At 41.7% G+C, this 25,651-nt stretch overlaps 1 protein-coding gene and 1 long non-coding RNA gene across 5 annotated transcripts in view; one reads left to right on the forward strand and one right to left on the reverse strand.

Moving 5' to 3' along the window:
• PPP3CA (protein phosphatase 3 catalytic subunit alpha) overlaps window positions 1-25,651 on the forward strand; it is a 190,635-nt gene that overhangs the window by 159,395 nt on the left and 5,589 nt on the right. The window contains exons 8-14 of one of the 4 annotated variants that reach the window (XM_081209361.1): window positions 719-813; window positions 8,156-8,281; window positions 9,359-9,433; window positions 15,429-15,455; window positions 18,633-18,717; window positions 20,763-20,860; window positions 25,325-25,354. In XM_081209361.1, the coding sequence (XP_081065487.1) occupies window positions 719-813; window positions 8,156-8,281; window positions 9,359-9,433; window positions 15,429-15,455; window positions 18,633-18,717; window positions 20,763-20,860; window positions 25,325-25,354 (536 nt within the window). The remainder of the gene's footprint in view (window positions 1-718; window positions 814-8,155; window positions 8,282-9,358; window positions 9,434-15,428; window positions 15,456-18,632; window positions 18,718-20,762; window positions 20,861-25,324; window positions 25,355-25,651) is intronic. The other 3 variants (XM_081209363.1, XM_081209362.1, XM_081209364.1) reach the window with 3 other exon arrangements.
• LOC308595355 lies at window positions 21,252-22,742 on the reverse strand. The gene is made up of 2 exons (XR_014012007.1): window positions 21,780-22,742; window positions 21,252-21,440 (listed from the first exon to the last, which is right to left on the reverse strand). It is a non-coding gene; the product is annotated as an uncharacterized lncRNA (long non-coding RNA).

A 25,651-nucleotide genomic window follows, 5' to 3' on the forward strand; every position in this document is an offset into this window, starting at 1 on the left:
GGTGGGGTGTGTGTGTTTTGTTTTTTGTAGGTTCAGATACACATTGACTTGGATCAGGGTTTCAAAATGCCAAGATTCCTCTGCTCAGTTTGGGGTAATTCCTATCTCCTAGTACAGCAACACATGTCCCAGCCTAGGATGCATTAAATAATTAAGGAACGTTGTCCAGCCCTTCTGAGAGTCTTTAGGACTTGCAGGGACCATGGGATAGAGAAAAATTCTTGTGCAAGCAGCCTTCCAATCGTAGTCTTTAGATACACCGCATTGTTTCTTTTTATTTGGAGAGCTGGCTATTTTAAAGCATGCTTCACTCCCCTAGTCCATAGTGTGCCACAGATTGCTTTTCCGAGTTGGAGAGAAGGACCCGAAAGCAGCTTATGGTGCCCAAGCAGACTCATAAAGCTGTACGTGCTCAGTCAGACCTTCGTTCTAACTCATCATTTCCCTGGAGAAAGACCTATGCCTGTCCAAAACACAAATGAACCCAACAAAAGTTGTCTTCAAACGTTTCCCATTGACTTCTTAATTACCTGTAGGTCTGTAGTCTATCCACTACGTACTCGTCTTCTCTAAAATAATTGTGATGATGCACATACAAGTCTCTGTGAAATACATGCAATGTGTGTTTATGTGACTGTATCTGTGACAAGATATAAATCAACACAACTCTGCGAGAAATTTATGGTACTAATAAGGTTACTTATGCCATTTGTTACAGGTATCGTATGTACAGGAAAAGCCAGACAACAGGTTTCCCTTCATTAATTACAATTTTCTCAGCACCAAACTATCTAGATGTATACAATAACAAAGGTAAGAGCACTTCTTGCCCCTGCAAACTTAGCTTTGCTTTAACTTACTTCCATTGTTCTACATCAATTGTGTGTTTTTTAAACTTCCCTTTAGTTCAAAGTCGATTCTTACTACACAGTTTTTGTATTAAGTGAATGGATTTGTGGATTAACTGCCTATGGGGGGTCTTTTCTTATCTGCAAATTGTAAATATTCACGATGCATGAAGACAGATTTCAAAAACTAAAGCCATATTGTTGTTGTTGTTATTGTAGTAGTAGTTACTGTTATTATCATGGTTGTTATTAATTACCTGCCCTTCACCATAAGTTCCCAGGGTGGGTCATTAAACATTAAAGCTCGATATTAATAACAGTTTATAACAACTTAAAATCACAAATGTTCAAATATTTTCCCACTGTGTCCTGCAGTGCTCTTTAGATTACTTTAAAGCAAGGGCACGGAATCTTTTTCAGCCTGGGGCCGCATTGCCTTCTGTGCAACTTTCCAGGTGCCACCTACCATTGGTGGGCAGGACCAGTGGCAAAAGTGAACAGAGCAATGAATGTAAATTTAAACTTGATACTGTAGTCTGGTTTCTATACACACTTCTACCTCCAATCAGGCAACAGTTTTCAAGGATACAGCCCATGCAGGCATATACACTCAGGAAGGGCACAGACTAGTGAAAGGTGTGGCCTGGGGAGAACTGGTATGGTTGAGGAGGTTTAACCTTCAGGTCAAACAGATCTGTGTGGCCACATTTGGCCCCAGGTCTAAAGCCCCCACCCCCTATTTTAAACCTGGAAGAACACTGAATTTCAAAAAGCCATTGAAATTATGGCTTGTTTCACACATGCCTGTGCATCATTCATTACATTATTGTGTTATAATTTATAGCTCAACGAATTGACTTCACTGAAAAGCATTGTGTTTTTCAGCGTTGTTTGTGGGAGTTACAAAAGATCTACCGAGGGCTGCATATACATTTAAGGTACAGTGGTGCCTCGCAAGACGAAATTAATTCGTTCCGCAAGTCTCTTCGTCTTGCGGTTTTTTCGTCTTGCGATGCACGGTTTCCCATAGGAATGCATTGAAAATCAATTAATGCGTTCCTAGGGAAACCGCTTGCCAGGCTGGCAGTGCGGAGAAGGGCTTTTCTCCGCACCGCAAGCCTTCAGGACAGGTACGGGAACAGAGGGGAAGGCGCGCAGCGCTTTCCCTCTGTTCCCGGGGCTTGCGTGGGAGGAGGGTTTTTCCTCCCCGCCGCCAACATTCAGAACAGCATTCTGAATGTTGGCGGTGGGAAGGAAAACCCTCCTCCCACCCCAAGTCTTCAGGAAAGCCATCCGATGCCGCGCGGCGGGAGGAGGCGTTCCCCGCCCCCCGGCCCGGCATCGGAGGTTCGTTCCGATGCCGCGCGGCGGGAGGAGGCGTTCCCCCCCGCCCGGCATCGGAGCTTCGTTCCAATGCCGCGCGGGGGGGAGGAGGCGTTCCCCCCCGCCCGGCATCGGAGCTTCGTTCCGATGCCGCGCGGGGGGGAGGAGGCGTTCCCCCCCGGCCGGCATCGGAGCTTCGTTCCGATGCCGTGCGGCGGGAGGAGGCGTCCCCCCCCCGGCCGGCATCGGAGCTTCGTTCCGATGCCGCGCGGCGGGAGGAGGTGTCCCCCCCCGCCCGGCACCGGAGCTTCGTTCTGATGCCGCGCGGGGGGGGAGGCGTTCCCCGCCGGCCCGGCATCGGAGCTTCGTTCCGATGCCGCACGGCGGGAGGAGGCGTTCCCCCCCCCCGCCCGGCATCGGAGCTTCGTTCCGATGCCGCGCGGGGGGGGGAGGCGTTCCCCGCCGGCCCAGCATCGGAGCTTCGTTCCGATGCCGCACGGCGGGAGGAGGCGTTCCCCCCCCCCCGCCCGGCATCGGAGCTTCGTTCCGATGCCGCGCGGGGGGGAGGAGGCGTCCCCCCCGCCCGGCATCAGAGCTTCGTTCCGATGCCGCGCAGGGGGGGAGGAGGCGTTCCCCCCCGCCCGGCATCGGCGCTTCGTTCCGATGCCGCGGGGGGGGGAGGAGGCGTTCCCCCCCCGCCCGGCATCGGAACTTCGTTCCGATGCCGCGCGGGGGGGAGGCGTTCCCCCCCGCCCGGCATCGGAGCTTCCCCGCTGTCCCGGAGATTTCCCTATGGGCTGTCATCTTGCGAGGCAAGCCCATAGGGAAATTCGTTTTGCGAAGCGCCTCCAAAACGGAAAACCCTTTCGTCTAGCGGGTTTTCCGTCTTGCGAGGCGTTCGTCTTGCGGGGTACCACTGTACATTTAAAGCACTCCCCCCCCCCAAGGAAAAAAAAATTCCCCTGAATCCTGGGAACTATAGCTTGTAAAGGATGCTGTGAATTATATTTATGAAAAGCAAACCAACAGTTTCCAGGATTCTTTTTGGCAGTGGGGGAGGTGCTTTAAATGTATGGTTTGTATGCATCCACAGGTATGTAATCTCTTATTGCTGGTTTGCAGATACAAGTCATTAATTCATACTTGGGCCCTCAAGTGTTGAAAATGCAAGTGCAAAGCACAGATGGCCTGAACAGTCAACCTGAATTGCTTAATGCATGCACACAAAGTCAGATGTTCAGTCCAGCCCATTGCATGTTAACTTGGAAGCGTTACTGAGTCTAATGGAAAGAAACAATGCACAGGGTTGCAGTCTCAGTTGCATGAGGAATACAGTACTGCATCAGCTAACAGAATCCTGACCATAGCTGTCAACGTTTCCCTTTTTTAAAGGGAAATTCCCTTATTCCAAATAGGATTCCTCGCAAGAAAAGGGAAAAGTTGACAGCTATGATCCTGACAGGGTCCCAAGAGGACAGTAACCTGAGATTCTCCAGTCCCACAAGGATAAGTCTCACGATTTAGAAGGACTAAACTGTGTGTGCCAACAACTGCCATATGGAGATATCCATAGTCAACTTTCAGGTCGTCAGTCAGTCAGTGCCGGGAGATCCCTGTTGCAGATGATTAGCGTTTCCAAGAGCAGGTGAACAGTGCTAGAATGATTATCAGTTTCTGCCTACAGCTAGAGCTTCACTCCCACTACAGAATACAGAAAGCAATCAAGTCATGCAGTTGCATTTGATAATAGTAAAAAGTAATTCTAGGAAGTGCTGATATATTTTTCTCTGAAAGCTTAATGGGCAGCATAATTATCTTTTGTACAATATTTGAAAATTGGCAATCCTTAAACAATATATATATGGCAGCACAAGGCTACTGAAAGAACATGCGGAACCAAACTCTCCCATTTAATCTGTGCTTTAGTTTCGGTTATTTTTTTTGGAGTTTCTTTTAACATCGATCGGTTATAAAGCATGTTTTCCTTTTGCTTTTTTGAATAATGGCTAGGCTACTTTCCCCCTGCCCTGCTCCCAGCCTTTAAAATAAAGAAAGCCTTTTTGAAAAGCAGTTTGAATAGTTGTTTTAAAGTTACTTATATTTGAGAGCAATATCAGCAGCATAAATTATTGATGTGATGTAAGTTAAAGTAGCTTTTAGATTCTCTGGATGAATTATTCATTTTATCACTTTAAAAAAAAGATCCTAAAAACATTTATGTTTTAGCCAACTGCTCTTTCAGTGGTGGCGGGGATTTCTTAGAACCTTCTTTCTAGAACTGCTTTTTTCAAATGTATCATATTAGGTTTCATAAATTATAAGTATTAGTTTTAATGTTTCAGCCATGTGAGGGAACTTGACCAGTAGAAGGATTTTAGGGCCCCTATAAATATTTCATAAAATAGCTGTGTTTTTCATTTTGGCATCAGTGATAGCAGTAATTCATTTTACTTACCCTTCCATACTAAGCCAAATCACGTGTCCACATGAACAGCCAAGCTGTGTTTTGCCTGGTTGTTTTGCTGCTATACTACACTGAGCTAAGTCATGGTTTGGCTTAGCATGTTGTCGAAATCCGAGATCATGCCCAAGCAAGCCTCAAGCTGAATGAACCTCGCTTCTGCCTCTTGTTTAGTCTGTAGATATCTAAACTACACACCCCAGCTTTGGACAACACATGGCTTAGCACAGCAGCAGAATGATAGGGGACTGGCAAAGCATCCACAACCTCGTCTCCCAGAGTCTGCACTTTGGCACTAAGACATGGTTTGATTTAGTGTGACAGGTGAACAAGGCCCCTGGTTTGTGCTGAGAAATATCTTCATGTTGAGTATTATATATGCTAGAAAAGAAAAGTGACCAGAAGTAAATAAGAGAGGTCAGATTGAAATTACTGGCTCGCTTATACTTTGCATATAAGAGAACGGCAAAGCATTTTTGTCTTTTCTAGAAATCAGAGCCTATGTATCTGTCCTAAAATAACATAATGTTAAAGGGAAGGTCCAAAAACAGCATATGTTCCATTCTTTTTATATCTCCTTCACAAGCGCAGCAGAGATCTTGGTGGTTCACGCTGTGAGTAGGGGGATGTAAGTGCGAAGATGTGGTTGGAATCTAAGATTACAACAAAATCCTTAGCTGCACAGAACTTTAGAGCTGGTGAGAGAGCACATCATTTCCCTGATCTCAAATACTTTTGGCTCTAAGGGGTACATGGTGACATCTAGCAGGAGTGGAATTTGAGGGGTGGGGCAGGGGGACTACCTAGCTGTTCTGATCTTGGGGTCCCAATATCTAACCCTTTACAATGGTACCTTGATTTTCAAACTTAATCCGTTCTGGAAGTCTGTTCCAAAACCAAAGCGTTCCAAAACCAAGGTGCACTTTCCCATAGAAAGTAATGCAAAATGGATTAATCCGTTCCAGACTTTTAAAAAGAACCCCTAAAACACCAATTTAACATGAATTTTACTATCTAATGAGACCGTTGATCAAAAATGAAAGCAATAATCAATGTACTATACAATAAATTAAATAGGACAGTATTCCAGATGATAAAAATAAATTTTATTTTTTCCCCTCACCTGCACTGATGACAGTCATTGTTTGGATGGGGGGCTTTTATCCATTTCCGCAGTCACACAATCGATCAGTAGCTGAACTGGGTTCCACAATGCCACAAAAACAAATTAACTGAAAAAGCCTCAAAAACTAAAACGCAAAATAAATAGCAAAAACAAAAGCACCAAACTTAATCCATTCTGGAAGTCCGTTTGACTTCTGAAATGTTTGAAAACCAAGGCGCAGCTTCTGATTGGTGCAGGCACCCCGAAAAAAATAGCCAACAGCCACGCCGCACCGCACGTTCGGCTTCCGAAAAACATTTGAAAACTGGAATACTTACTTCCGAGTTTTCAGCATTTGGGAACCAAGGCGTTTGAGAACCAAGGTACCACTGTACTTGTGTTAGGTTAAGAGAAAACAATAGAAATATTTAGAAAAGTAACTTTTTTATATAAATACACACACACTGTAATATAAACACACACACACACATGCACATTAATAGTAGTTCCATAACTAATGGAGGATGCGTTGGCCATATATTTGTTTCTTGACCTGGGTGCTTAACACAAGATGATGGCCAACAACAACACACAATTTGACATAATGTCAAATTGTGTGTCTCCTATCATCTGTGAGGGCCCAGCTTCTTCGTTAGAGGTTAGAATTCCATTTGACAGGTACCCATATGTTGCTTGCATGGGTAAATAGCAGTTTTGAAGGATGATTTACACTGGAGAAACAGTACGGAGGAAATGTTGTACATCTCCTCCTGCAGCTCTTAGCGCAACCCAGTTAAGTCTCTCCTGAGGCCACTTTTTACAAAAAAATGTTTGAGAATGTATAATGAATCGCCCACCACCTCAGTCGTGAATTCTCTTTTCTGTTGAAATTATATTAGCTGGTACAAGGCATAAATTCAATCTGGAAGCTGTTCATTAATTAAGTTAAATTGGTTAAGTTAAATTGGTTGGTGAACTGAGTTCATGCATGTCCACTGTACAATCCCCCAATTTCCAGTAAATGAGCTTCTGGTGAAGTAGCCTACACAATTACAAAATGACATTCCACCTTTATAAACAAGTAGCTGTGCAATGGCCCAAAGCAAGGAAGCAAAATGGATTCTCAAGGATTTCACCCAGGCTGCATTTTTAAATGAACCAACCTAATTTTCTTCCCACACTAACATGCAGAACAGAATGTAGTTATCATTCAATTTTCACATTTCTCTTCCTTTTTTATATTTTTGGATAAATTGCATGCAAAAGTTTTGAATGTGCAACATTCAACATACTGCATATTTTTGTGTAGGTTTTGTTTTTGTTTTGTTTTTTTTGATTGTAGGGAGAAGGGCAGCCAGTGTGGTGTAGTGGTTAAGAGTGGTAGACCCTTAATCTGGTGAACCGGGTTCGCGTCTCCGCTCCTCCACATGCAGCTGCTGGGTGACCTTGGGCTAGTCACACTTCTTTGAAGTCTCTCAGCCCCACTCACCTCACAGAGTGTTTGTTGTGGGGGAGGAAGGGAAAGGAGAATGTTAGCCGCTTTGAGACTCCTTCCGGTAGTGATAAAGTGGGATATCAAATCCAAACTCTTCTTCTATGAGGAGGGAGGAGGGACTGACACTCCTGGGGAAAAGCCTGCAAGAGCCACGAGGAGCTTGTGTGCGGCTCTTGGGGGCTTTTCCCGCCTGCCTCCCACCTGCATTCGCTCCATAAGAGGCACACACATTTCCCCTTACTTTTTAGGAGGGGAAAAGTGCATCTTATGGAGCAAAAAATACGGTAGGTGGATTCATCCCTCCCTAAAAAGTAGCTGCTAGAACAAAAGAACTAAGTAGTTTACAAGACAGTATGAAATGTTCATTTAAAATACCAATAAAAAACAATTATTAAATGCAAGTTACATAACTTATAAACAATCATCAGCTTTAAAACACTTATACCTACTAAAATTGTGTGTCAAAGTTACCTGGTTTTCTGGAACAATTTGAGGTTGTTCTTTTTAGCAGGCACTGAAAACAAAACAGTGAAGGTTCTTGTCCAATATCAATTGTCAGGGAGTTTGAAAGGGTAGGTGCTGTTAAAAGACTAATTTCTTACAAGTGCAAAAAATAATATGTGACACACGTAAAAATGCCAGTTCCACATATCTAAGTGGACAGATATGAGATGAAGTGATCCTTCAGATAAACTGACCCCAAGCTGATGAGGGCTTTATATACTAATAGCAACACTTTGAATGTGGCCCAGTCAATAACAAATAAGCAGCCATTTGCTACAGATTTCTGAGCGTGATATATGCTCTGTTGTGTTATACGCTGACAGGGTCTCACTCCTCACTTTCATCACAAGTTTACCATCCGTGAGGGAGGATCAGGCCCCAGGTATATGATAGTAACAAATGACTTCTTTCTTTTATAGCTGCAGTATTGAAATATGAGAACAACGTTATGAATATCAGACAGTTTAATTGTTCTCCACATCCCTACTGGCTTCCAAATTTCATGGATGTTTTTACATGGTCTTTGCCATTTGTTGGAGAGAAAGGTAAGTAACTTCCTTTCTTCACAAAAACAGTTTCTCTGTGTACTAGAATGAGGGGAATGGGCCGTTCACTAAAAGGGACCTGTCACACCTTGATGCACAAGATATTCTGAGACCTAAGAAATGTGCCTTAAGGGAGAAAACCTTCTTTATGATGCGCTGAGGTCTGCAGTATGATCAGCAGAAGTTCTTTTTGTTCCCAACCTTTTCTTAACAGCAAAAGTGATTTTTATTTATTGCGGTGGTGTACACTTCCTTTGAAATTCATTAAATTTTCTGAGCGGATGAGTTATCAGAGACTGGTGAAGAAGTTTAGCATCATTATTTTTATGGCCTCTTTACAGCAGGCCTTTATGTCAGTGTTTCTCAAATTGAGGCTCTTGCTCTCTTCCATCACTTCTCCTATACAACTTCCCTCAATGCAAGAGTCTAAGATGTAAGAAATCCGCATAGCTTGGGAGTCTAGCAACAGTAAAAGTAGGCTTTCTGAGAAAGTATGCCCTGTGATTATTTGGGCAGTGGACAGTACCAATTATCCCTTATTAACCACATTTTAGAAGAATCAACAAGAATCAAGAATCTAAGATCACAACCCATCAAAGTACTGAAGCAGAGACTGCATTACATAGATAGATAGATAGATAGATAGATAGATAGATAGATAGATAAGATTAGATAGATAGATAGATAAGATTAGATAGAATTTTCTTGATGGAACTCTCATAAACAAATAGCTTGTTGTAGCTACCATTTATTTTAGAAGAATCTCTGTTGATTCTAATTAATATGTGTAGATGAGGGACTGGTGTCTAGCAACAGTAAAAATAGGCTTTCTGAGACAGTATGCCCTGTGATTATTTGGGCAGTGGACAGTACCAATTATCCCTTATTAACCACATGAGATCTTGGACCTCACTCTGCATATTCACACAAATAGCATCAAAAGTCCAATGCTATTGGCATATGCAAAGTGTTGTTTGTGCTGTGACTGCCATTAACTCCACTACACTAGCAGCTTTCTTGTCAGACACACCAAGTATCTCCATCTCTCACACATCTTCCATGTGGTTTTCTTTGCAGTCACAGAGATGCTGGTCAACGTGCTGAACATTTGCTCAGATGATGAACTCGGAACAGAGGAAGATGGCTTTGATGGTAAGCGCCTTGTGTCTTCTGCTCAAGTGGTGTGTTCCAATTAACGTTTGTGCCTGAAAACCGTCTTTATTAATCTCAAGGCAAGTCATAGGGTGGGCTATGGGAGGAACTCTCTGGCCTACAGTTAAGTTCTTCCAAGCTGCCCAAGACAGTGTTCCTGCTAGACAACGGTATGTTTGCTTTTATGCATGGTTTGTTGGAAAAGAATGAAAAATATATCCTTCTCTTTTTTTGCTCCTCTTCAAATCAAAAAGGAACACAGTTCCAAAAAATACCTTCTCTATGCCCAGAAGCCTGTGCAGAATGGGCCCAGTCATTTATATGAACAGAATGTCAAAGTTGGTTTTCCCTTTGGGTGATAATAGAAGGATATTTGTCTTGTTAGTTATTACAAATTTCTTACGTTAGAGGCCAGCCATAGGGTGGCAGTTGAACTTGAAGTTAAGGTCCTCCCTGCTTCAGAAACAACAGGTCCCTGATGAGACCATTGTTCTTACATGTCCAAAACAAATAGATCATTATGAATCTATTCCAGACACTCCAGCAAAATACAATTTTAGAGAATCCAAAAATCTTGGCTTGGCTCCTTAGCCAACCATTATCTGTGATCACTGTGAATGCCCTATGTGATAAATGTGAGTGCCTCCTAAAGAAGCTTATCACAACTTGCTCCTCCCTGAGTCCTCTGTCATGTACAGAGAGTCTGGGGAATAGGGGTGGTTTTTCGCATTTGTGCTACATTATGAAGAAGGCAAAGAATTAGCAGGATCATCTAACACACAGTGTGAAGAGCTCCAGCTGTTTCTTGCCTTATTTTAAAGTTGCTGAGAAAGGAAAGGGGATCCACATGGTGCTGGACATCTCCTGGCAAACTGGTGTGAAAAAACTTGTGTTTAGAGATTTGACTCTTCTCCCAGTAAACTGAGAGTTTGATCATGGTTTTTCCAAGGAAGACAAGATAGACACCATGGAATGTGTGTATTTAACATGCATAGCTGCTAGATTTCGTTTTGGCATGGCATTCCCAACCTAGAGAATAACAACTTTCAGCATATTGCACTAACTGGAGCTTTGGGATTGTTTTATGGCCTAGCACTTTATAAGTCTTTCAAGATGACTCAGTAGTTATGGAAGACGGTATTGTTCTAATGACTGATTCCCCTTTCCCATCAAACTCCACTGTTTGAACAGATAGAGCAGTTCAGCTGTTTGAGAGAATGGTGGCATTGCCAACATAAAGAGGCCAATTTGGGGTCTTCTGTGTCTTCAATCACTATGTCTCTTATTAATGAAATCTTCAAACGTGATCCAAGTAAATAAACTCGGGGCAGTTCCTAGTGTTTCTGCCTACATATTTATTTTATTTCTGAGGCAAGAGGGAACCTACAACACACCGAGGTAAAATAAAATACAGAGAGGAAGTATAGATAAGAATGGGTGGCCATTGGGTTCTTGTACATTTTGGAATGCTGATTGTTAATTTATAGTATTGATATAGAAGCTCAGTACTGGTCCCACTGTCTGTTTACTGTGGTTGGCAACAACATTCATCTAAAGCAGGGATAGAGAAATGGTGGTCCTCCCAGATGTTTTTGGACTCCAACTCCCATCAGCCCCAGTCAGCATGGCCAGTGGCCAGGGATGGTGGACATTGTAGTTCAGTGACATCTGTGGGGTCATGGGTACCCCATCACTGATGTAGAGCCAAGGCCATAGGGTTATTCATCCTAAAGAGGTCCAACAAACATAAAACCAGTCTTAGAACTGATTTCAAAGTGTGAGATGAAAACCTGCTAGATAGCCTTTATCTTATGCATACCACTTGTATATATTATGATGGAGCATAATGCATTTTATTTCAAAAGTGCCTTGGTATCAGCTAATAATTTTACATCATTGTGCAGGCAGAGTATTGCTGTCTATTATTTCTATGGCCTTATAGTGTACCAAATGCTTTATAAACCATATCATGTTAAATTCTACCTTATTGTGAATAAGTTAATACCTGTACTTTAATGGAATAATTTTCATATGTCTTCTGCTTTCCCTAATTGCTGTACTTAGACTATATTTTCATCTCAGATGCATGAGACAGATTTTGTTCCTGCCTTGAAGACTTGTTAAAAGTTTTCTAAAACTTTTTTGTTAGGACTCGTTCTTATTTTTAGCAATGGCTTAAGCTGAAGTCATAAATACATATGGTGTAGAGTAGCTTCTTTCTCTTTAGTGACCATGCTGAAAAACTAATGTCACAGAACCTAAGGATTCAATTTGAAGTATACATATTAGGGACTTGTAGGGACGCGGGTGGCGCTGTGGGTAAAACCTCAGCGCCTAGGACTTGCCGATCGTCAGGTCGGCGGTTCGAATTCCCGCGACGGGGTGCGCTCCCATTGCTCGGTCCCAGCGCCTGCCAACCTAGCAGTTCGAAAGCACCCCCGGGTGCAAGTAGATAAACAGGGACCACTTACTAGCGGGAAGGTAAACGGCGTTTCCGTGTGCTGCGCTGGCTCACCAGATGCAGCTTGTCATGCTGGCCACGTGACCCAGAAGTGTCTGCGGACAGCGCTGGCCCCCGGCCTCTTAAGTGAGATGGGCGCACAACCCTAGAGTCGGACACGACTGGCCCGTACGGGCAGGGGTACCTTTACCTTTACCTTATTAGGGACTTAGCCTTCAATCCTAAATTCCACTTACCTCAGGGTAATCCCCACTGAATTTAGCAGAATTTATTTATGAATAGACAGGGTTAGGATTGCTCTGTTGGTCCCTGTGAACTAAGATTCTCCTTTAAAACAAACTGGTCCGTTTTTAAACATGCCAACTTCAAACGATAAGTTATGAGGATGACTTGCTGAACAATTTGATTGGTTGAATATCCCCTTGTTTGTTTTAAACCACAGTCCCTAGTTCATGTGTAATACTAAACTGAGATACTTTAAAAGTGGAACTGAAGTTGTCTGTGTATAAGGAGGAGGGGAGAGTGTGCGATCCCAATACTTTGGTGAGATTTTGCACAAGAAATAATGTTGGAAGAATGGTAATATTTATAGGCAAATGTTCCATCAAAATTCTCAGCAACTGGTATTCAGAAACGTACTTCCTCTGTCAGTGGAGGCAAAGCATAATCATCATGGCTAGCAGCCACTCCTGTTGTCCATGAGTCTGTCGAATCAGTTCTAAATTGTGCAGGTCTCACAACCACAGCAGGCTCCCCGCTCTGTCCTCATGGCATGAGCCTTTGGACACCCAAATAGGGTGAGGCAAGCGGCACATTCAAGAGCTTGGGTTCCTCCAAAATGGGACACTGGAAACTTTTGCAAAAATAGTGTTTGTCACATCAAGCTGGCCTAACTTTAACCAGAGGTCTGGGTACAAGGCTTGCTAGTTTCACCATCTGTCGGTGCGGAGGCAAGGGTTGAGTATAATTGGGAATGAGGGAACATTCCTTCTAACAATGGTTGCATACATGTGTAACGCTAAACCATTCCTGCTTTCCCCATGCCTTCTGTGAGGCTAGGAGGGCTTCTCAAGTTTAGTTTCAGTCTCAAAATGCCAGCTTTTATAACCAAAACTGTAAGGGGGGGGGGAGTGTCCCTGAATACTTCAAGCGTGCCTCTTCTTTCAAAGAGATACAAATTTCTCAAACAATCCAAATTGGTTTTTTCATCAACAGTCTTGCTTGGCTCCTAGTCATGCCTGTTGATAAAAATCTGCACTGTCCTCATTCCAATATCTGCTAAATAGCATATTTGCCACAACCAAACTAATTACTAAAAAAAAAAAGAGCCCACCTTATACACTGTTGTGATACTATTCCTCATTCTTTGCTCCCTGACTGCTGATTCAGCTCAGTGACATTTTTCTTCTTCATTGCCTTCCTTATCCCCAACCCTCATTGCTTTTTAACCTGATTGCCTGGGGCATCCCACATGATAACCATCTATGATCACATCACACCAGATGCATACTGTTGTCAACAAAATCACATGTGTTGTCACAGCCAGGTTAAATAGCAGCGAGCGCAAATGGTCCTAGAAGAGATGAAAATGGTATAGAGAAGCAATGGCTGTAAGTGGTGGAAAAGGGCAACAGATAGCTGGGGAAAGAAGCACTTTTCATTTAAAAAGTGAGAATAATGTGAAACTAGGTTTTGGATTAGATCTAAGATCACAACCCGTCAAAGTACTGAAGCAGAAGACTGCATTAGATAGATAGATAGATAGATAGATAAGATTAGATAGAATTTTCTTGATGGAACTCTCATAAACAAATAGCTTGTTGTAGCTACCATTTATTTTAGAAGAATCTCTGCTGATTCTAATTAATATGTGTAGATGAGGGACTGGTGTCTAGCAACAGTAAAAATAGGCTTTCTGAGACAGTATGCCCTGTGATTATTTGTTCTGACCTGTTGATTTGCCTGCTTTAAGGGAAGGGGAAAAACTTAAAATTCTTATATAAATGCAATGTATCTAAATTTATTTTGGTTTAATCTTGTATTTGTCATCAAATATTCTTAAGGAGGGAAAACAAAGCAATATGTTGGTTGGGGTTTTTTTAAAAAAAACACACACAAAAAACACAACTTTGCCTATTGCCTAGCAACCTGAACTAGTCTCTACAACTAGCTCACACTTTATGTGTTATTTTCCTAATTAATGGCATTCCTGGCTTACTGAATTTGACTTAGATGATTAAAAACCTTAGGAGGCACTAATTAAAATTATGCACTTACGATAGACGGCTTGACAGCGGACGACTTGATTTGTCCTTTGCACTGTCATCAACAGGACAAACACTTCTTCTTAATTAAACCTGGTCTAATTTTTTCTTGCTTAGTATAATTTCAGTGAAATATAACTGTAGCACTTGGCACGTATTTAGTGGACAGGACCTGCTAGGGATTTAGAGCTGGTGCACAGCACATTGTTTAGAAGGTGAGCAGTGAGTTTTCCATCTTGAGGAGTTTGTTGATTGCACTGTGAGCAAAAGATGGTAGGGTTATCAAAATCCCCTGTGGATTGTTGCATGTGTGATAATTAGAGTCTAAAGTGTTTTTTACTTGGGGAAGTCCATCCCACATCTCAACAAGGCATTCATTATGTCTTGGGCCCATACAGTCAATCCCCCATGCATGAGCTCTACCCCTGCATTTTATTTTTACAGCAACCCTATGAGGTAGGTTAGGCTGAGAGATAGTGACATGCCCAAGGGCATCCAGTGAGTTTTGTGGCTCAGTGGAGTTTCGAATGAACCTCCCCACTGCTAGTCCCCCACTTTGACCACTGCTCCATGCTGGTTGTCATTTACATGGCAGAAATGCCACAATGAGTACAAATCCATACATATACCGTATTTTTTGCTCTATAAGACTCACTTTTTCCCTCCTAAAAAGTAAGGGGAAATGTGTGTGCGTCTTATGGAGCGAATGCAGGCTGCGCACCTATCACAGATGCCAGAACAGCAAGAGGGATTGCTGCTTTCACTGCGCAGCGATCCCTCTTGCTATTCTGGCTTCTGAGATTCAGATTTTTTTTTCTCTTGTTTTCCTGCTCCAAAAACTAGGTGCGTCTTGTGGTCTGGTGCGTCTTATGGGGCGAAAAATACGGTACATGCCCCTCTCCTCCTCCCCTGGTTAACATGTAAAGGTTGATCCCCTTTAAAAAGAAGTTGCATGCCCCAAGCACCATGGCCAATAATAGACCAGCCTTGTGGTTGTCTTGCTGCATTTTAGTTTATTGCACAAGTTACTAACAAGGCTTTGAGCTGCAGAGTGCTTTTCTTCTCATCATTGTTTTTTCCATTCCTTCTTGATGTTCCCTGCCTAATTTTGTTTCTTTTCTATTTTTCAGAATTACTTAAGCATTGCTTTCCCATTGATGTTGTCGTGTTTTATACTTTCCTCCTCTGCCTCCCCTCCCCCTTTTTTTTTAAAAAAAAATCTGCAATCTTCACTGATCTGTTTCTTTCCCCCCCTTTGGAATATCATAAGAAGATCCTATTTATGCGCAGAAGAAAGGTATTATTAAATGGGCAAGAAAGGCTTACATTTAATTTGCTTTTGTGTGACTTTTCCCAAGTGCTAACTTTCAGGAATTTCCTTCTTCATATCAGCCACTGTGATCCCTCCCATTTAGCACCAATGCTTGATTCTGCCACAGTCTCGGCTCTGGACTGAACACTAGTGCCCACTTACATTAAATGCTTGAAAGTGAGCACATTCTCTACCTAGAGTCAGGAAAATCACTGCATTTACTTTGGTAAGGATTAAGCTACATGTGATCGTCCATGACAGATCTATGTCTTTGAAGGCATGTTTGCCCCATTCACATTTAAATCAGGACAGGCAATTGAAAGGGCCATATGACGTGAAGATCTCTAGCCCTTCCCCACCAACTGCTAAAATTTGAGCAGACCCTCCTCCTTGCATGGAGGGACATATTAGGAGTGGAGGGATGGGGTGGAATCAGCACCTCCTGCCTGAGCACAGCTTTAAATTGCACTGTACATTTCATTCATGAATGGGACAAAGCTGCAGTTTGGGCCTTCGTCTTCCTGTGAACCTCCCTGGGAACTTGATGAAGGGTGGTATACAAATTTAATAATAAATAAGCAAATAACCTTTTTTTCCTAAAGTGTTGCCAGTGTGTCATATTTCTCTTCTAAGCATCTGGTAGCATCAGAATGCCTGAACGACCCGGTCTAGCTCTTTCTTATGAACCTTGTTGGTTTGCACTGTTCCATGTTGCATAGGAAGATGGTGTTGAAACTAAATGAGTTCAATGGCTTCAATGGCTTTTAATGCTGAATGAATGTAGTGGAGACTATATAGAATTGGAATTTGCTCATAAAATTTGTTAACTATTTCTAAATGGTAATTCCAACATTAGTCAATCTCTGAGCTGACCCATTTTGAAATTAACTTAGGTGCATTTCAATAAAAGCAGCAGACATTTGTTTTGGAAACTTAAAAGATATGATAATACCTATGGAGGGAAGAAGCTTGCTTGAGCTGACAAAATTATGTAAATCTAAGGGCTATATAACATTCTTTAATTATGCTGATTTAATTTTCTGCAACATTTCTTGTCTCCTTTTTCCTACAAGTATTTGTGTTCTTTTCTTGTTTTTCCCTTTCCCCCACTATATACCTTTCAGAGACAGTCTCTTGTCGTCATCATTTTCTTGCCTTGTGGTACCACTCAATGTGTTCCACTTTTCCTATGTAGTATTTTCCCATATTCTAGTTTTATGATTAAACAATTACAGAGTTTGCTCCCTTGAATCTGTGTTTCACCTGCCAATTAAAAATTAACATGTCCTAATAAATCCTGTTCCCCAATCCTGTCCTTTGTAGCTCTGACAAATGACATTTTCTGATTATTTACCTACTTTGAAATTATTATTGCTATTTCATAGAATCATTTATGTGTTTATTATTCAACACTTAAATCATTAGTTTCTATGTTACACCTAAGGGCCCAAATTATCAGCCTGCAGATCATTAAAAGAAAACAAGACTATAAAATCGGATTGTTAAGTTGAACAGGAACTCAAAATAGATTGAATTCTATTGGATCATTGTTTGATTAATATCTGATACATGTGATATCGCTGTCAGGCCTCTCTTAACCATTTTTAATTACTAGCCACTTTTAATTGCATTTTTGCCATTCCTATTTAAAGTCAGTACACTCTTATTTAAAAAACATACATCATCTCCCCTCCTCACTACTAGATATTGCATCACTTTGCATTTTCTGGTACAACAGTGAGAGAAAAGCCTCATTTCCCTTTCTGACCGAGATTCTGAAACCCTCCAAAATAACCCCACCATTTAAGCCCCAAGGATAAAAAATTTACTCCTAGACTTCCACAGGCTCCCTGCAGTGGTTTGTAGTGGTTTTGTTGTTGGTTTTTGTATACACAGGAAGGTATTGGGGGGCAGAGGCAGAAACCAAACTTCCAATAGAGGCAAAATGCTAAGGTGTTTCTACCCTAGCTTCGACATTTTGGTAGGAATAGAATGGGCCTCAATTAGGCACTTGATAGTTTCTATTGTCCATTTGTTTCAATAGGGATAAGTTGGGATTGCTTAGTAAGTTAAATTTTCATTTTTAGGAAGGAAGGAAGGAAGGAGACAACTAACCCTATAATTGTTGGGATATTTGGAGTATAAAGGAGTTTTGGTTTGCTGCAAGGGTTTTTCCAATATCTTCATCATCCTTTATTAGGCATAACACACCACACATTAACAAACAAACATCATATACAGACTGTATAAAATACGAGCTCATTGAACACAATTTATCCTAGTCCTATTCTTAACTCCAAGAAATGAATCGATGTACAAAGATAATATAATACAACCCAGCAACATCACCTACCATTAAAACCACTAAGTCTCTTTATCATGGCCCATTCTTTCTTCATGGACAGCACTTAAAAATTCAGCCGCTATTAAAGTAATTTGATCATCGCTGTCCGCCAACAGGTCCTGAACAGTTGGTTGTGTAAAAATCTGTCTATTAAATTTTAGGGCCTCAAATAATTGTTTTCTGGCATAACTGCCAAAATCACAGGAAAAGAATATATGCCTTAGAGTATCGGGTTCCTGTTTTCTGCATTTGCAGAGACGCTCTAATTCTGGGATAGCCAAGTATCTTCCTCTCACTACCATTGAGGGAAACATGTTGAATCTGGCCAACATAAACAGCCTACACGATTCATGTTTCTTCAGATTTGTCATGTATCCCTTTTGGAAATCTCTACACAAAGGGAGATTTAAGTGGATAGGAGAGCAGGTGCTGTGCTTTGCAACCTCAAGCATGGCGAGAACACTTTTTTCTGTAAGAGTCTTTCTGATAATTCCCCATGTATCTTTGGGATCAGAGATTTCAAAGTCAGTTAGAGTGAGCCCTATCGAATCCAGTTTTCTCTTACAAATCAATGATAGATTGTAGATTGCACTATCACTCAAAAGATCGTAAAGTAGAGAATTATAAACAACTGCTGTGGTCCCGAACAACCACATTGGCATGGGAGGCTTAAATGGTCTAATTCTGTGGTGTTGAGATATCTTTCTCAACTGAGAAGCCAGGCTGCCAAAGCATTAGAAAAAGTACTCAAAATTTATCATTACTAACTACTAAACATCATAATTCTTCATGTTTATTATTATTTTTTCCCCTTATAGGTGCCACAGCCGCAGCTCGGAAAGAAGTTATACGGAACAAGATCCGGGCAATAGGCAAAATGGCTCGAGTATTCTCTGTGCTGAGGTATGACTTCTTTGCTACTGTTTATTACAAGGATGACAAGGTGCTTTAAAATACTGCTTCTCTGTTGATGCACTCGCCATTTGAAAGCTTTGTTTTTAATTCCCTCAAACTGGTTCTGTTTCATCCAGAATGTAGCCTGGATCATCATCATCATCACGTTTAATTTGTATACCGTCTTTCTATCTTACAATACCCAAGGCAGTTTACAAGCTGAAGAAACAAAGAATGTACACCTTATAACAATCTAATGTAATACAAAAATGTGATCATAAAACATAACTTTAAAATACGCAACCTACATCAAATAAAGTAACATTCAACACCCAGAGAAAACTGCTAGATGGACCAATGATCTGAATTGGTATAAGGCAAATTTCAATGTTCCTATGTCTCTAAATTTGGCCTTCCTCCCTGCTGCTTTGCAGCCATTCAGGAGCAACCAGGATTTCCAAGCTCATGCCAAACCACCAAACATCTAATGCTGTCATAAATCACAAAGAAGATGAAATCATTGGGTTCCAAGCTGCAGCACACAATGGAAATTCCAAATGGTTATAATCCTCATCAGAATATAGCCGTGTGAGCTCACGCAAAGGATGCATACCTGGCAAATTCATTAAAATGCAAATACATCAGGTTGTTGATATCTCAACAAGATAAGCCTGCATGGCTATCAAAGATGTGCCAGCAAGGTGTTAAATAAGAATAAATTGGAATTTTAATCTTAATAGCAGGCCTCTGCCAAGGAAGTTTGCATTAAAATGATGCAGTCAGGAATATGTGTTTCTCATGTCTTTGCTACTCCTTATCCCAGTATAGTCATACCTTGGTTGTTGAACGGAATCCATTCCGGAAGTCTGTTCGACATTCAAAAACCAAGATGAGGCTTCCGATTGGCTGCAGGAACTTCCTGCATGCAATCAGAAGCCACATCGGACATTTGGCTTCCAAACAACATTCACAAACCGGAACACTCCTGGGTTTGCGGCGTTCAGGAGCCAAAACGTTCAGGTCACAAGGTGTTTGGGATCCAAGGTACGACTGTATTAGAATTAGGAGGTAGAGGACCAGTTGTTTTATTTATTATATATGTATCCTGCTTTTTAGGCCTAAATTTGCATCCAAAGTGGCTTACAGCAATACAAAAAAATCCAATACATAATAACATAAGTGGCATCCAACTTAAATAATTGCACACACTGGACAACCTCCACTTGTACAGCATGACTTTTTGCCATCGGTGCTTGCTGCGCCATCCTCACATCTGTTAGGGAACAGCCATAACAGATTTAGTGGGCACATGGAGGGGAAGGAAGTCCTATTCCACAAGTGGAAGTTGTTCTGCTCATGCAAGGATTTAAGAAGATAAGAAGATCCAGGTGGAAGAGGCCAGTGCCCTACCTAGTCCAGCATCCTCTTCTCACAGTGGCCAACCGGAAACCAGCAATCAAAACAGGAGCACAAGAGCACTCTCTCCTCCTGTGGTTTCCAACAACTGGCATTCAGAGGCATTGCTGTTGGCAGCTGTGGAAGCAGAGCCTAGATATCGTTGCTAGTAGCCACCAGAAGCCCTCTCCTCTATGAAGTTGTCTAATCCTCTTTTAAAGCCATCTAGGTTGGTGGCCATCAGTGCCTCCTGTGAGAGTCGCTTCCATGCTTTAACTATGTGCTGTTGTGAAAAGTACTTTCTTTTATCTGTCCTGAGTTACTTAGTGCTACTTTGGATACAACTCATGTATTATGAAAATGCAACGAGGGTATGGTCTGCGGCCACATGAGCTTTAGATTTGCTAAAAGAAAGCCGTCTGGCCAGTGCCTGGATGGGTGACTGCCTGGGAACCACATGCACTCCACCTTAGGTTCCATGACAAAATAAAAGTGGGATATAAATGAATAAAGATGTTACCAGAGGGAAGGGAAAGGTGTCGCTCAGCTGGAGCTGGATCTAGAAACAATGAGGAAGTGCTTAGCTCTTTCTTTCTCTTCTTTTTGACCACATAAGTTGCTGGCTGCAATTGACAATTGCTTCATCCTGTTTCTACCAGGGAAGAGAGTGAGAGCGTGCTGACACTGAAAGGGTTGACCCCAACAGGAATGCTGCCCAGTGGGGTGCTCTCTGGAGGAAAACAAACTCTGCAAAGCGGTAAGCATGTTTGTGAATGTGTGCTATGGTGTACATAAATTCAGCTGCTAAAGCACAGAATTCCTTTCCGCTATATAAATGCAGTCTCTTCAAGAAGAGAGAGAGAGAGACATCACAGAGTGACTAGAAGCTGGCTCACAAAATTTGGCTGACAAACCAAACTAAATAAATGCACGCACCCCCTGTTTGCAATACTTGGCAATGTTTAAAGGGAGGGGGTGACTCTGCATATATAGGGGAGAGTTACACATGTGAAGGGCAAAATCATCTCTGCTATTTCTCTGGAATACTGCTGCCTCATATGTAAGTAAAGACTCATCTAAATGACTGGGGCTTTTGTTTTTGTTTATATATATATATATATATATATATATATATATATATATATATATATATATATATGTAAAAAGGGGGAGCACACATATACACAGCCAAGCTGCTCCCTGACCCCACTCATTTAGGATGGGTTGAGCCATCCAGAAACCACATTTAGTGGAGATCCATGCGTAAGCCTTTGGCATCGGCATGAGGAACTTAACTGAGGCTTGCACCATCTTACTGTGATAGCTTAAAAACATATCTACAGTGGTGCCCCGCAAGACGAATGCCTCGCAAGACGGAAAACCCGCTAGACGAAAGGGTTTTCCGTTTTTGAGCTGCTTCGCAAGACGATTTTCCCTATGGGCTTGCTTTGCAAGCCGAAAACGTCTTGCGAGTGTTCCGATTTTTTTCCGCTTTCCCCCCCTTTTTCTAAGACGCTAAGGCACTAATAGCCTTTTAGCCGCTAATCCACTAAGCCTTTAATAGCCGCTAAAACTTTAATAGCACTAATCCGCTAATAGGGTTGCTTTGCAAGACAAAAAAACCGCTAGACGAAGAGACTCGTGGAACGGATTAATTTCGTCTTGCGAGGCACCACTGTATCTTGGTTCTGGCAGCTTAACTTTACAAAAGCCGGGGCATATCCACTGCATGTGAATAGGTTTTCCTTCTTGCATAGTTCTCAAACCACTTCCCTTAGAAGTAGTCCCCATCCACAACATATTCAGGCAAAAGCTGGGATCCCGGGAAAGTAGGTGATACCAGTGACATTTGTATTTCCCAGTTTGCCCCCACCTATTATTATTATTATTATTATTATTATTATTATTATTATTAATGGAGGGAGGGCCTGGCATGGACAGAAATGTAGTGCCCCATGTTTGCCAGTGCATCCACCATTTTAACTTATCATCAATGCAACTCCCAAAAAGTCTTTCACAGGAACTACATTATGGGGTGATTTAAATGGCAGAAATGTGAGCAAGTCAGTTGCAGGGCAGGTCCTGTGCTGAATTCATGCATCTGGACCCACCAGCGCAGCAACCGCTTTCGTTTCCTCATAATGCAGTGAGCCCAGTGCTTTATTCAGGTTTCCTCTACTGCTGTTCGGCCTTACCAGTCAGGTAAGCCAGGCACCATTGCAGGGAGGGGCCTGCTGCTGGTACATCATTCATTATACTGTATCACAAGCAGAATACTGGAGCAAGCCCGGGAGCACAATGCCAAGCGCTTTGGCAGGCAGTAGCTGAAGCTCCAAGTAAGTGACCTGAGCTTCCCCTCCCAAGACATGTCTGCCTCCCCACCTCCTCCAGAGTCCCAGGCAACCTGAATCCAAATACAGTGGAGCAGGCTTGGAGTGAAACTCATCTGCCCTGTCTAACTTCTTAGTTGACAGCTTCTAAAGGCCACGGATAAAGAGGGTGCTTGAGAATCCCATCTTTCAAAGCTTGAGAAGGCTTTCTTTCCCATCCATTGTGCTTGCAAGCATGCAAGTCTGCTTTTCAGCATGACCTCTCTCCCTTTACAAAAATGGCAGACACTGCGTATGTGGAAAAACTGCAAATTACAGTGGTGCCCCGCAAGACAAATGCCTCGCAAGACGGAAAACTCGCTAGATGAAAGAGTTTTCCGTTTTGGAGGTGCTTCGCAAAACGAATTTCCTATGGGCTTGCTTCGCAAGACGGCAATGTCTTGCGAGTTCCTGCTGGTTTTTTTCCCTCCCCCCCCCCTTTTTCTAAGCCACTAAACCGCTTATCAACTGATCCGATCAGCAGATAAGCTGCTAAAAGCCGCTAATAGCGCTAATCCGCTAATCCGTCAATAGGCTTGCTTCGCAAGACAAAAAAACCGCTAGACGAAGAGAATCATAGAACGGATTCTTTTCGTCTTGCGAGGCACCACTGTATTGCCCAACATGCCAATCCTTCCTTAGGCCAGCTGATAACTACCAAATTGCATTCTTCCTTTTCTCTTCTTCATGGAGAACTGCCGTATTGGAATTCTGTAACTGGAATTCAGTTTCTGAGGGCCAGTGAATAACTAATGGCTTGTGAATAACTAATGCCACATACGGCAGACTCACAATTTACTTGAATAAAGGGAAGAACATTTTAATGGTGGTTTTGCTGCATATTGAAGCACTGAGGCACTTTTTCTCACTTACTGTTTCAAGTCATATTTTGTATGAGTTATGCAGCCGCTCTATAGCTAGTAGAATTTTTCTCTTGAAGTAAGGAGCCACAGTCAAATATTTTAATGTATTAACTGTTTTCTGTTTTTACTATTGTGTAACATGCACCCATGAGTGTCCAACCATAATTATGATGTAGCTTTTAACTGTGAGACATGGAGATTCACCTTTTCAATAACTCAGTCTCAGCCTCTAACTTTCCCATTTCTTTCCTGGAGTTTCTTTCCTGTATTTTCCCCCCTTTCTGTCTCTTTTTCTCTTTATCTAGAAGATTCAGGTATTCTGTGGTAAACTCTCTTTTTGGTGGCTTGTGTGTTACACATATGGTAACGTTCTGCTTTGTAAATGCTGCAATATGATGACCAAAGTGTGTTTGTCACACTAATGGAATTACTGAGGCACATAAAGGATTTGCTTCATATTACTAGTCCCTTGACATTCATAGAATTTTATCACCCACCCATCCTGGAGAAAAAACCCCAAAACCCCACTGTTGTCTTGATACAATTGCTTCTATCAGATTGTCCAAAAGCCTGGCCATTGGGAAATTACCTCATACTGCAGTATTATAGCTTAGTGAAACATTACTATACACAACCCATTAGTTAACACCTTGCACCATTCACCAAATATACTGAAATCTACATAGTTTCTGTTAAGCACATTTTGCCAACTGTGCTATGTATTAACAGAAAATATGAGCAATATATTGTGTGAAATGTGTACATTCTTAGTGACCATTCTTTTAGTGTATTGTGCTGGTTTGGATCCTTTTTCTCATCTTAAGTTTTATTGTCTCTTTCCTCTTTCTTATTTATAATGCATATTTATTTTGGTTATTGAGTTACCTTATTTGCTGCACCCGAGGGCTATAGATTCTATGGGGGAACTTGTCCTTGATGCAGTATGACACTTGATGAGATTCCACTGATCTCAGTCCATATTAATCTTTGCAACTACAAAAAATGCAACATTCTAAACCAGACCCAGGCCAGCATGTTTCTCTATGGGCAGATAGGCTTCCTTGCTGCCATACTTAATACCAATGTGGATTTAGGTACATCTGGCTGTCAAAAAGACATTCAAGCTATAATGTAACAATGCATTTCTAATATTAACTTCTTTGTTCATTTCTGTTTGCAAATGCTTCTTAAGCCCTATTTAAAAGGCCATGGTGGTTTGAAATCTATGCTATACTACCAGCAACTTTGAAATGGTCAGTTGTTCTGCCAGTAGTTCAGATCTAAATAAAATTAAAACAATTTTTTAATAAAAAAATTAACAATATGGGGCACTTGAAAAGATGGTGTTCTGTGCCACTCTAAACAAGGAAACCCACAAACAAAATATTGAACACTGAAATTTCTTTTCCGTATTTCTTTAGTGTGTGTGTGTGTTTTTTTAAAAAAAGGCATCCAGGAGAAAAGGAAAGTACCGGTATTTCCCTAAATTATCAGAAACCATCTTTTCCCTTAGTCCCACTGCTGACCAAAGGGTGCTTCAGTATTTTGCTGATCTGCATTGCTGGTACTTTCGTCCACTGGCTTAATGCCACGATATGTCTTACTGGACACTCTGCAATCGAACCTGCCCCATTCAGTGTTGCAGCCACCCTTTTATACTGTCAACTTTGTATATTGTATGGACAATACGGTATAGCATTTCAATTTAATCCATGTGGCTATTTTATTTTATTAGATATTTAAGAACAAATGAGTATCTTTCACTTCTGTCCCCCAAAAAACATTAAAAAAAAGAAATCTATTGCCTGCAAATTACGATTCCTGTGTCTGTTTTGTGTGTAGCATTCTATGTTGTCTTCTGTGTCAAAATCCAGCACTTACAGTAACCTTCAAGTGTACTAGCTCCTTTGCTATTCACTGACTTGTTCTTAGAGTTAAATCCTCTGCTCATTTTTCTCATTCGTTTTGCTACCCCTTTCTTCTCTTCAGCTACTGTTGAGGCTATTGAGGCTGATGAAGGTAAATTGGCCAGACCCCTTTCTGTTGTTGTTACAACAGAGAAGGGCTCTGCTGGGTGTATTCATTTTTGCTGTAGCTTGTATAGAGTGTGTGGGTGTTGAGCTAACAATTGTGGCTCAGTATTAACCTAAGTTTACTTGCTTTAAAGGGGAAAGTGTTCCTTTTGTTGTTGGTGTTGTTTCTTAAAGTTGCAGCGATGTTCTGATCTGTGTCCATTAAGCTTAAAGTGCTGAATCAGTATTGCACAAGGATAAGAAAGCTTGCAACTCAAAGGGGGCATGGCAGCACTTTAGTAAA

The sequence above is a fragment of the Podarcis bocagei genome (assembly GCF_964188305.1).
Source record: "Podarcis bocagei genome assembly, chromosome: 9".
In the NCBI taxonomy this organism is placed as follows: domain Eukaryota; kingdom Metazoa; phylum Chordata; class Lepidosauria; order Squamata; family Lacertidae; genus Podarcis; species Podarcis bocagei.